At 49.0% G+C, this 13,128-nt stretch overlaps 1 protein-coding gene across 3 annotated transcripts in view; it reads left to right on the top strand.

The window, feature by feature from the left end:
• The first annotated feature begins 245 nt into the window (after positions 1-245).
• Positions 246-13,128, top strand: part of ARHGEF7 (Rho guanine nucleotide exchange factor 7) — a 128,133-nt gene continuing 115,250 nt past the window's right edge. For all 3 annotated transcript variants that reach the window (XM_082075913.1, XM_082075917.1, XM_082075914.1), the window contains exon 1: positions 246-725. In XM_082075913.1, the coding sequence (XP_081932039.1) occupies positions 351-725 (375 nt within the window). In that variant the 5' untranslated portion in view covers positions 246-350. The remainder of the gene's footprint in view (positions 726-13,128) is intronic.

Raw genomic sequence — 13,128 nt, 5'->3', positions numbered from 1 at the left:
CCCAGAGGGAGCCGGTACCACATCGGTCTCCTACAGCCTCGCAGTAAAGGCCCGTCGGGGCTTCTTTCCAGCACGACGGCGCTGGCCGAGGAGATGAGGGGCCGGCGGATCCGGTAACTTTTCCTCGCCCCTAAGGAAGCCACCGGCTGCTCCTTCCCTGCGGCGCGGTCGCCCCGCTGCGCGCCCGCGGAGGCGCCGTCCGCTCGCTAGGGGGCAGCCGCCGCCCGCCCCTCGGGGCGCGGGTGGGCGCGGGTCGGCGCGGTTGGGGTGCGGAGCGGTGCGCGCCTCTTCCGCGGGCGCGCTGCCCCCCCCGCGCGGCGGGGCCGCCTGCCGCCGCTGCCAGTGATGTCATGGGGCGGCGGCGGCGGCGGCGGCGGGGGCGGGGAGGGGGCGGCACTGCAGCTGCATGTGTCTGTAGCGGCGGCGGCGGGGCCGCGGCGTCGTCATCTGCATTCACATGGGGGCGGCGCCGGCCTCCGCCTGAAGCCCCCGCCCGGGGAGACACAAAACCCACGCGAGGCGCGGGGTGCCGCGACCCCCGCCCCGCCGCTGCCGCCGCCATGAATTCGGCGGAGCAGACCGTTACGTGGCTGATCGCCCTGGGTGTGCTGGAGTCGCCCAAAAAGACCATCTCCGACCCCGAAGGGTTCCTCCAGTCCTCCCTGAAGGACGGGGTGGTGCTCTGCCGCCTTCTCGACCGCCTGCTCCCGGGCACCATAGACAAAGTAAGTGCCCGGTTCTCCCCAGTCCGCCGCCCCGCCGCCCTTTGTGCAGCCGGGCCCGCCGCCCCCGGACCCGGCCTCGTCCGCCGCCGGTCCCCTCGCGTCGCCTGCGCCCGTGCGGGAGGGAGGGGGTCCCCGCGGCCACGGGGGGGTGAAGGGCGCGGTGGGGCGGGGGGAGTCAGCCCCGGTCGGGCGTGCGCCCCGGGGGGGCCGGGAAGAGAGCGGGGAGCGGCAATGGGCAGCCTGGCTGAAAAGGGCTTCCCCATTTAGGGCCAGGATTCTGCAAGAGTGTTTTACAGGAAAAAGAGCAAAATAGTGCCTTACTCTCTCAAGTGCTGGATGTACATTGGAGAAGCTTTTTTTTTTTTTCGGGGGGGGCGAGGGGAGCGTGTTATGGACCTTTTCTGGCGTGCTATGAGCCGGCCGCAAACTTGTCTACGCAACTGCTGGAATAGTCGGTGTCTCACCTCGCTTGGGAGGTGATTCAGCTCATCCCTTCCAGCTTCTGAAGGACATCTTAATGTTTGATGCTTAGTTCTCTTGAAAGCTATTTTAGCGTTATTTGGGGTTTTTAACTGCTTGGTAGCCTCTGGGAAAAAAATCTCGTTCTTTTTGGGTTGAAAAAAATGCGCTACAGCTCTATTTGGTGTTGCGTTTGAAGAAAATGTACTCTGTCAGGTAACTTTCATGTGTTATGTGTGCGTACGTAATTCCTGTCGTAGTTCAGCTAGAGGGAAGGGTTTTGATTTTTGATAGTGTGCCTCAAGACTTGGGACGATGCTGTTGTTTCCACCTGGCGTTCAACAACGTAGCGCACGTAGCGACCAGCGTATTGACAAAACTTCCTTGTGAGCTGATACGAGGTGGTGAAGAGAAGATTGATGAAGGTCATTGCTATGCTGGTGGGACAACTCTTTGCTTGAAAGTAACACCGTATTTTTCACCTTTTGCAGTTGTCAGACCACTGCATGCATTGGAGCCTGCTGGTAGTGGGCTTTTGTTACCTTCTGTGGCTCTTTTTCAAGTAGTCCACTGTCACACAAAGCTGCAAACTAGTACCTTGAGCTCAGTAAGGCACTGGGCTGGGCTATCTCCCTTCAGTTCTTCAGTTCGCTACTGACTGGGGCTGTTACTGGTTTGTGTGGTGCTGTAGCATCAAGGTTATGCCTCTGCTCTGGAGTCCCTCTCTACTGGATGTAGGTAGCTCCTGCCACCCTGAATTCACAAGCAAAACAGGAGGTAGCGCGGGGCTGTGGAAACCCTACAAGAGTCCCAGGTGCAATGGGCAATGGAAGCAATGAGGGTGAGGGCAGTGTGTTGGTGGTGGTGTGAGCTTGAGTAAACTTGGGGTCTACTGTGGTGTCTGTTGGAGCTAGCTGGGACAGCTGAAGCCACTGCTGCCACCGCCAGCTTTCCCTGCCACTGTTTTGCTAGAAGGGGTAATAGAGCTGAAGAGTCTGTGTCTGCTCCTGGGGCGCTGCAGCTTTGTGGCACTGGTACGTGAGGTGCAAACTGCTGTCCAGTGCACTGGGCTGTAAACAGTGGCTCTGGAGCGGGTAAATGTCCTGGTCCACCGTCCAGGATGATGCATGTGATGTGGGGCTGAGGGCAGAGACCCCCTCAATGTGAGGATCCCCTGCCTGGCCGCCCATCTTCTCAGGCAGGCTCTGCCTTTGCCTTCTTGCTCCTGGGCTCTCTTGTCTGGTGCCACCAAGCCCAAGAAGGGTTTTGGCAGCCCATCCCACTGTGCCGCTCCAGGCATCCCTTCTGAGCACCTCTCCATAATCTTGGACTTTGGGGCAGAAAAGATCTTTCCCCTTGTGCTGATGTCAGGCTTAGTATTATGGGGTCGTGAATTCGGTTTGAGGAACGGGCTTTACCAAACGACGAAATAAATAAAAAGGCATGACAAAAATAAGTTTTAGAAAAGTGTTTCCCTACTTAACATGCTTTCCTGTGTATAGTGTAGCTAGGGACAGCTCAGTTAGTGCGAATGAGAGGCTCTCTCTTCTTTTCACGTCAAAAGGAGCAATACCTCTGATGTCCAGGCAAGGGGTTTCTTGGTGACATCCACACCCAGAGGAGGGTGTGCAGAGGGGAGCAGCTCCCCACAGCCTACCCCACCACCAGCCTGGCACACAAGGAGCTGTCAGGGGGCTTCTCATGGACATCGTGGTGCGGAGGTGTGGGCTTTGCTTCGGGCTGGGATGGCTGCCGGGGCGGGAAGAGGGCTGGAGGTTTTCGCATCCCACCTCCTGAGCTCGCCCCACGTTGAGCGTGGTGCTGGGACGGGTGGCTGCTGGAGGTCCCTGCCAACCTCGCATGTCTCCTTTGGCTTAGGTAAAGTCTGGGGAGAAACAACATTTTATTTTATTTTTTATTATTTATTTATTTATTTATTTATTTATTTTTTATTTTTGTAAGGAGAACTGCACTTATTTCTGTGGGCCTTTTATGTTGCACTTTCTAACTCATAGATGCATCTGAGAGACTCATGAACTCATTTTCACATCCAACATTGTGAATAGTCGTTTTCTACAGAATCAGAGTATATACTACATACTTCTTTCATGCTCTCAGCTACCATTATAAGTCAGAGCTATTTCCACGATACTTTCTTTTTATTTGTTTGCTAATAAAAACATTACATCTTCACTGTATTATGCTATTTTTTTCAATGTCTTTTTTGCTACTATTCATTAAGTAATTTATTTTTATACCGTGTGCACTTTAAATGAGTCTTTTTATTCCTTGTCTGTCCTGAAAGCCTCCAGTTCAAACTGGACTTTTTTGAAGTCTGAAAGATACAAGATTTGTCCCACAGATGTAGACTGATAGAGTTCTTAAGATCATTTGAGGTTATAACTTTCTATAAATATCTGACATCAGCAGACACTTTGAAGACTCACAGAGCTCATTTTGTTGTAAATGCAAAGTAGTAACTAAAACCACAGAGAACATAAAAAAATACAAATTATAAATAAGAAGAAATGTTTATCAGTTTGATTTTTTTCATGTCTTCTAGAAAATAGTACAAATGTATTTCTTTCTTTCAAAAAATGTTTAGAAAGGGACCTCAATATGTGTAGGAATGCAATAATAAATTTTGTTTGCATTTTGTGCTTTTTAAAGCCTCTGGGTACCTTCAGAGTAATTAGTGGAAGATTTTTCATAAATAAAGGTTGTGTGACCATGAAAGGAATGAAACACTTGAAGGTCAAAAATCACATTTTTCCGAAGTCAATAAAAGAAATTAGTGGGTTTCAAGGCTGGTTAGAATGTTCTTCCTTTAGATTGCTGTGTATTTGTATACCATCCTTGCACAGAATAACATACGGAGCTGCTTGTCAGGAAGTTTTGGCTAAATTTGTTTACATTACAGTCATTTTCTATCTTGAACAACAGTAAATAGCAAATATTAAATTCACCAGATTCCAAGAACTCTGAATTAAAATATGTTGGAAAGTAATGTTATTATAGACTGTTTGTCTCAATTTTGAGCTCCTATTTAATGTCATTATGATTCCTTTGCATTTTGAGAGAAACCATGACAGGGTAAAACAAAATAGTTGGGTTAGGCAGTGTGATGGGACTGCTCAATAACCTTGTCCTAAACACGAGAAATTAACAAAAAGGGAGAGCAGTTATTTTAAAAACAAAACAAAACACAAACCTGATAAAAACCACAACAGCTTCCCCGACCCTGACCAAACCCAGCCACGTCTTAATTTTATTTAGGATCAGAGATCTGTATTGAAACACATTGATGGGTTGATTTGCTCTAAAGGACGGGGAATTGCTGAATTCAAGGCTGTTAGAATGAAAAGCCGCGGTTTCAAGTTACAGGATTTCAACCCCGCGCTGTAAAATTGAGTGACTTTGATGGCAGGGGAGAGGGTCCCCGTGGAAGCATTGCAGTGCGCTTGTCTGCCGCTTAGATGTTTTTCCTCGCAGAGATCATTTTCCAAACAGATTCCTCCATCGCAGACCAGTTTGACCCACTTTTGACGTTGTAAACAGAGATCAGAACTGGAGCGGGAATTTTCCTTGTCATATGAGGCTTCGCGCTCCATTAAGTTTTGTTTGTACTTTCATTTTTGGTCAGCTGTTCGACAGAAAGCATCGTTTTGAGGACAGCTTTGTGCCGTTCAGGGAAAATAAGGGAAGACACGTTGGGGGATGCGACGCAGCAGCTGTTTGGCACTTTGTGGTGTGTCCCCCGCCCCCGCCTCGTGTCAGGGGCTCCTGGAGGGGACGAGAGCAGCTGGGTCAGCGCTTTCAAGCCAGGGGACGGGGACGCGTGCCGGCTGTGCGGCTGCGGCTCACACGCTTTGCCCCCCCTCCATCAAACAGACCGTCCCCAGCCCTTGCACCGAGCATGGGACTGAAGAGCCGCAGAAGCTGCTCTGCTGGCTGTGGGGGGCTGATCCGAACTGCAGCCGCCGCCTCATGCTGCTCCCGCATCGCCGGGAGGTGAGGGGAGCCGGCATGAGGCCGGCCCTGGGAAAATAAATCAGTTCTCTTTCACTGGCTGAAGCTCAGTGCGTGGCTGGAAGAAAACTTTATTCTCTGTGTGGAGGATTGGGCACCTCGACATTAATTTGGCTATTGATTGGGATAGTATCAGGACTGATGGCAGCAAAGATAAGGATCTTTCTATAAATACCTTGTATACCAGTATTCTCTTTTTAGTGATGGAGGTCTTTGGCTAAACAAGGCATTCTGAATTGTAGTTTAGGAAGAAATTAACTCTCTGCAACTCACAGGGCAAATGAATTGCTGTGTATGAGCACAAGCACTGAAGAAGAGTCAGAGTCCCCAAAAGGAGGGTTCAGGCTGCGACGTGTGGCACCTGTCTTGCCAGCCTTGTTGGTGCGATGGCTGTGAGCAACCGCGGCTCTGGCAAAGTGAGATTTATGTTCTGTCCTCTCTGATTTCACATGGATGTATCAGGGCTAAATACTTTTGTCCTGTTGTGATGAGGTGTGACCTGAATGTGGTGTTTCAAGCATTGCGAAGGAAGAAAAAAGGGAAGGTGTTGGGGAGCCAGAGGTAATAACAAGTGGTGATTTTTATAGCCCAGTATCTATGTGGAGGGTGCAGTGCTGGCCTTGAGCTGGCTGTGGAGCCCAGGCAGAGCTTGGGAACCGTGGTGAGCTTCCCACCAGTTGTGTTTAGAGGTTGCTGCTAAGGTAGCAGTGGCCAGGTGCTGGTTGTCCCTGAGCAATGTGAATTTGGGATATTCCTCTAGGATGATGGCTCTGCCCCTGCAGCCTCTGTGAGGCTGTTGGGGTCTGCCTGGCTGAACCAAAGGACTGTCCTGCCTTTGCTTGCTGAAATCCATTGGGAAGGTATTGCAGATGCTGGTATTACAGCAACAGCAGAAGGTCATTGTAGGACTAGACCTGGGAGGCAGGAAGCAAAATCTGCATTTTAATGTGCACATGCTCTCTCTCTCCCCCCCGGCAATAGTCCTTACGTAGAGCCTCCCAAGGAGATTATTGTGTTTCTGGCAAGAATAATCCATGCTGGGCAGCTGTGCCTGCCGTGGCTGTGTGCTTGGGGAGCGCTGGCGTCTGTGCGGATGCTGTTGCTCCGGGGTGGAAGCACCGCAAGGATGAGCCAAGTGCTGGGGGAAAGTTATCCCAAGCAAAGTCGTTAGTGTGCCTTTTTCCTGAATAGATGCTGCGCTCATAAGTGTTACTGGGAGCTTCTTCATGGCATCGTTTTCTGTTATGGAGTTGTCTTTGGCCAGGTTGCCATTTACCACATTACTCCTGTTGCCTTGTGGGAGCAATGGTGCATGTGTGCACTGAAGGAGAACACCCTTGCTTTTTCCGTCAATGTGCTGGCTCTGTAATTCTGGTGGCAGGGATGTTATCTAGAGAAACATGGTGTGCCTGTGTGTGCTGAGGAAGCAGAGGACTTGCATCTGTCAGATCCTGTTAACGTGGAAAGATCTAGACTGAATAAAATAAGGGCATGACAGACCCTGAGAAGAGGGGGAAATTAAGAAAATGGTTGGTAATTAAATCGTTTTTGTGAGAAAACACAGAAAGATAATGTAGTTTTGCTTGTCTTACTCTCATTAATGTTCTTTCCACAGTTTCTGGATACATTCTTTCTATGTCTGTGCTTAACATGGACAACACAAAAAGCAATTCTTTAGCCCTCATGTGCCCAGCTGCTACCAAGAGCATTCTCCGAATGCTGTGTCTGTGTGGGGAAAGGAAGAGCTGCGGGGACGCCACCAGCATGCTCCTTCTGGTTACTACTGCGTGCTTGTGGCTGAGGGCACCACCTTGTTCAGCTGAAAATGTTTAAGATTATAGTTCAAGCCTTAGAAAAACTGAGAGTCTGGCTTCAGCATTGAAGTTTGCAAATTATGTATGTGTATAAGCGTATTTATACAGATACACTTTTAAAATCTGGCTTTGAACCACTGAGGGGAATTCAATACACATCTTTCTTAAATAACAATTTTAATTAGTTGTTACCCAGTGGCTGTGATTTGAAGAGCTGGAACCTTAAAGCATTTCAAGTGTGACAGGTCTTGCAAAAAATACTGTGAGCTGGCAGCGTGGAAGCGGTGTCGGTCTTGCACCTTGGTTGGCTGCGCTTTGCTGCCTGATCCTCAGCCAGTGTGACACTCCCAGGCCCTCCCCGGCTTCGTTGCCTGGAGCAAAGCCACCTTCTCTGCACATCTCTCAGGATGATATGGTTGCCACCGTCACCCACCGCTGGCACTGCGGAGTTGGGGAGGGATCACTGGCCTCGCCTGCGAGACATTCCCGTCGCTTGGCTGGTCACTGCGGGACCTTTGGCACCCGGTGGGCAAAGTTCCCTGTCCAGCTGCAAAATGCTGCTCTGGTCTAAGAGTGTTTCGTCCAGCTCTCCATTTTCCTGCTCTGCAGTGAGCGCCGTCGAACGATGTTGGCAGCTTGCCCAGGAGAGAGAGTCTCCATGATAGGGCTTTGGTGGTCCTATGGAATATTTTCACACACAGAGAGGGAGGGGAAAAAGCAGTAAAAATTGTGCACACACCCCCCCCGCCGGTGCAGCTGTGCTGACAGACAAGTGCTTTTGTTGGCTTCGTTAAAGTCATTGGGGGAAGCGGTACCGTTAGACTGGCAGAGGATTTCCCTCTCTGGCATATGTTACATCCACACTGAGGAGCGATGCCAGCATATCTAGCAGCAGAGCTCTCCCAGTGTAAACAAACCCTGAGTGATTGGACTCCTGAAGCCTGAGCTCGTGCCGCATCAAAACAGCGACGCTGTGTGGGAAGCGCTGCAGGCTTTATATGGGAAAGGGTGCAGAATCCCTACCCACCAGCCTCCCTTCACTGGGGAACCTCCTCAGGTAGGGTCTCCCCAAGTACTGCCTGCATCTGGAGCAGCACTTCATCAGGCTTTTTCCACTCACTGACTTCAGGGAAGTACACATTTTCCTGCAGGCACCTAATGCTGGCCCCCCTGGAGCTCTGCAGCGTCGGGCTGGTAACACTGCATGGGCTTGGTGACAGTGGCATGCTAGCTGATTTCCTCTTTGTCTTTAAAATAGCAAGAAAGTAATCAAAAACATGGGAATTAGGGGTAATACAGGGTGTTTCAAAAGATGGGCTCAATTTCAAAGCAGTGTATTTCACGATGACAACATGTTGCATTTACACAAAAATTTACAAATGGTTTGATGAGTTACCGAGTTTCAGTAACCTTTTTGAAAATGCTCTATGTTCCCTCCACCAATAGTGGAGCGACATCCCTCCAGATGGTAGTTGAATTCACCCCAAACACCTCTCAGAATGTGTTCTTCCACTGAGATCACCGCTGCCATGATTCTGTTCTTGAGGTCATCCAGGTTAGTCACTAATGGTGGCACAAAACCAGAGTCTTTGGTGTATCCCCAGAAGAACAAGTCACAGGGTGCAGAGATATAGTGATTTCAAATTTGGTCCATATATTTGAAACACTCTGTAGTTCACAGCATTTAGGAAGCACTGGAAAGAAGATGACTCCTGCAGCTACAACTAGTGCTCTCATGCATATATATTAAATTCTTCATGTGCACTCCTGTGCATGTGTTTCAGTAGGACTCCTGCCTGGTTCAGTTCACAAGTTGGGTGTGCAAGTGGACTGTCATTGCCATTAAAAAGGCAGCTGTCTGTCCTGTGTTTGCTAAATTTTACATGTTTGGCATTCTCAGTTTCTTAATGCTGTCTAATGTAGGGGTTTTTTTTGGTTTTGTTTTTTTGTGGTTTTTTTTTTGGTGAAAAATATAAATATATTGGAAACTTGAGAAAACAAAATACCATCTGGAATGTCCCAGTGCCCTTAACTTACCATGTTTGTGTCTTAGGGCTTGGTTGAATACCTGTCTCCTGGGAGTCAGTTTGTAGCCTTTGATGGGAATTTGATCAGTGTCCAAGGGAAGTAACAAAAGTACTGTACTTTGACTGCAAAGAGCGGACTGTTTCCTTGAACATTGTGTAATACAGGTGCATATCTGAAAGGATGAGCTGAAACAGCTGTATCAGTTTTAGAGTATCATTTTCACGGGGAAGATTAAAGAAAAATGTGGCTGTAATTGTTGTGTAAGACTCAAAGAACCAGTTTATTGAGGCTGCCACAGACCTGGCTGGCGTTTTAAACAAAATGCACATTTCCTTTACAAACTTGGCAGAACTTAGTTTTTGAGGGCTATTTCCAATAAGTGACTGAGGCAGCTAAACCAGAACATCAGTGTGTTTGAAGGTAGGTCACTGTTAATGAAGGCTGGTCAAGCAGACAAGCATTTCTGAATACATGCAGGCGAAGAACTCGAAGAGCTGGAAGAGTCTTCATTCAAAGTGCTCCTGGTTTGTATTGGGTTTGCATGGCGAGGTTTTGGTAGTGGGAGGCTGCAGAGGTGGCTTCTGTGAGAAGGTGCTAGAAGCTTCTGTGTCTGACAGAGTAAATGCCAAGGCCAAAGCTGAGCCCATCAGTGGTGGTGGTAGCACCTCTGGGATAACATATTCAAGAAGGAGGAAAAAAAAACCTGGTGTGCAACAGCAGACTGAGAGAGGAGTAAGAAAATGTGAGACACAGCCCTGCAGACACCAATATCAGTGAAGAAGGGCAGGAGGTGCTCCAGGCACCGGAGCAGAGATTCCCCTGCAGACTGTGGTGCAGACCATGATGGGACCAGCTGTTCTCCTGCAGCCCATGAACGTCCACAGTGGAGCAGAGATCCACCTACAGCTCATGGAGGACCCCACACAGTAGCAGGTGGATGCCCAAAGGAGGCTGTGACCCTGTGGGAAGCCCAAGCTAGATCAGGCTCCTGGCAGGACCTGCGACTCTGTGGAGAGAGGAGCCCAGGCTGGAGCAGGTTTGCTGGCAGCACTTGTGACCCCATGGGTACCCATGGTGGAGCAGTCTGTTCCTGAAGGACCTCACCCTGTGGAAGGGACCCACGCTGGAGCAGTCAGTGAAGAACTGCAGCCCATGGGAAGGACCCATGCTAGAGAAGTTCATGAAGAACTGTCTTCCATGGGAGAGACCCCACGCTGGAGCAGGGGAAGAGTGTGAGGAGTCCTTCCCCTGAGGAGGAAGGATGAACATGTGATGAACTGACTGCAGCCCCCATTCCCCATCCCCCTGTGCCACTGGGAGGGAGGAGGTACAGAAATTAGGAGTAAAGTTAAGCCTGGGAAGAAAGGAGTGGTGGGGGACAGGTGTTTGAAGATTTGGTTTTATTTCTGATGACTCTACTCTTTGATTGGTAATAAATTAATTTAATTTCCCCAACTTGAGTTTGTTTTGCCCACCACAGTAATTGGTGAGTGATCTCTCCCCATCCTGATCTTGACCCATGAGCCTTTCATCATATTTTCTCTCCCCTGTCCAGCTGAAGATGGGTAGCGATAATGCAGCTTGGTGGGCACCTGACATCCAGCCGAGGTCAACCCACCACATGGTTCCAGGTGCCATAGCAAGGTGGAAGTTGAAGGAGCATGGAGCTGTGGCTGATGAGTCAGTATGGCCTGTAGGGCAGCAAAGGAAGGGTGGTGGGATAAGGTTGTGTGGTAGAAGAGTAGGTCTAAATGTGGGATTGGAGTTGCTGATTGGGAAGGTGATGTTGTGTGGTCTGAGGTGGGATAGGGGGAAGGATGGAGTACAGGCGCTGGTGTGGTGAGGTAGGATGTGCACCAGAGGAGTGTCAGATGTGGGGTTAGCTGTGCTGATAGCTGTGGAGCAAGGCAGTGGGATGTAAGAGCTGATGCTGCAGGTGTCATTAATAGTGGTGTCCAAGGCCAAGAGGTTTGGGAATTTCCATGTGAAGTTACTTAATAAGAACTGGACACCTGCCACTTCTCAGAGAGGATGCACTGTTGAGTTCTTCCAGAGGACACTCAAAAGACTCTCCTAAGTCTAGGAGGCGACTGGAGTTTGGGATGCTAAGTAGAGGGAGGCACACTGTGTTAAAGTCCTGGATGGGGCCATGAGCATAGATGCACTTTTGCTTTTGCCTGCTGAGTTGTCTTAGCTCTAGGTTAACTTCAAGGCCAGGTATCCTTCTCAGCATGTAAGAATTTTAGGGTGTATGTTAAGGTACCTACTTTGCCCTTTGTGTCATGCGCAGAGCCTGGGTGAATTCTTGCGTAAACCCTGCAAATTTAAAATCTGGGCACTGTAAGAGCTTCAGTGGCTTGTAAGAGCTTCAGTGTGTTACTGGATCTAGCTCTTACTATCTATGCTGACTGCCTGCTGCTGCATTCTCAGAGCACGGGTTTCCTTATGCCAAAATACATGTATCTAACACACAGTAACTGCTGCGGGGGTTATTATTGAAAAGTTTGTGAGCAGCAGGTTTTATAGGTTGGGAAAAGTCAGTACTAAAGAGCTACTGTGCCACAGAAACAGTAGCATGGTAAGATCTGGTGTTCCATCAAGGCACCTAATTTTAAAACAAAACTGTGCCTTGCTGAGAATCCTGATCTGTGTTTTTAGTTTAAATATAGCATGCTGCTAATGTCACCTAATGCTGCCAGCAAGATGTGCAATCCATGAAGTGGCTGGCTCGAACTGCAGAGTGCCCCTCACTTGGAGACATGGAAGATGCAATTCTTCGAAGTGCAGCTGTGGCTCCTGCTGTCCTGGGAGAAGCTCCATGCACAGTCCTCTGAGCCCACCTCTGTTTGCTGATTGGAGAGGGGGCACTGCACCTGTCATCAGCCCCTAGCAATGGATACTCCCTCAAGAAGCAGATTATGTCCTCCTGTGTAGCTATGGAGGATGCCACTGTGATGCTGCTCTCTCTTTTTCATCCCTGCCAGGTGCAATTTATGAGGGCGGGTGCTCTGGGATGGAGGATGGAGTGAGAAACCCAAGTGCCTCAAAGGATGGGTCCTGCTGGGTGTGGGTGCAGGAGCAGGCAGGAGATAACGCAGCTCGGGTGGTGGTGAGGGAAGGAACCTGCAGGAGTTGCTGGGCAGTGAATCACCCACAGCTTCACAGCCCAAGTTAGAGTGAAAATGGCCTGACTTCCTGCTCATGATTTTTTTTTTTTTTTTTTTAAATCTCATTTTTTATCCCTGGACACAAACTGTGGCAACAAACCCCAGGCTGCAGTGTCTGTGCAGGAGGTATTGGCCTCTGTGCCACCATGCTCCATCAGAAGATCATTTGCCCTTGATGTTGTTGTGGCTTAGCCACTCAAAGGGGCTGGATGCAAAACACAGCTGCTGTGGGACTGCGTGTGATCAATAGGACCCTTTCACTAGCTTTGCTGCATTGTTCATTTATAGTATTTTTACTGATCAGAGTGTGGTAATGCTTGGTGTATACAAGGTGTTTTGAAACATTGAGAGAAAACTCTTTCTGGCTGTGAGGTCGATACAGTGTAAAAGACTCCAGGGAGAATAAGCAGGGTGCAGGAAAGATGATCTGGTACATTGTGACAGAGGACAGCACCCTTGTTCACCGTGTCCCTACAACACCTCCCTTTGGGATTGCATCCTTTTGCAATGCTCTTCACAGTGCAGGGCTGCCTCTTTAGGGGGTTTTCCCCTCCTTCAAGGCTGAGTCTTTGTATTGCAGATGCTGGCAGCTGTGCTCCTAAACGGGACATTTTTAAGTGTCTCTGGACATGCCTACTAGTTTGCAGTTGCTTTTTATGTTCTCTATTAGTTTCTGCTTTCTAGTAATGGAGATAGTCTTCTTACATAGTAAACCCTGTTGTACGTATTATATGTCATGCTAGATAAATGATTTTTTCTTTTTTTTTTTTTTTTAACTTATATGTTGTAATTCTGCTGTAATTCAGTTTCTTGCTGTTGCCCTCCTGGTAGATTCCAGTTTATATTTAAAGACGTCATACACCTCTCTTCCTTTAACTCATTTTGTCAACTTGTTTAGCAGATAAA

The sequence above is a fragment of the Streptopelia decaocto genome (genome assembly GCF_964273445.1).
Source record: "Streptopelia decaocto genome assembly, chromosome: 1".
NCBI lineage: Eukaryota > Metazoa > Chordata > Aves > Columbiformes > Columbidae > Streptopelia > Streptopelia decaocto.
This window is presented reverse-complemented; position numbering and strand designations above follow the sequence as displayed.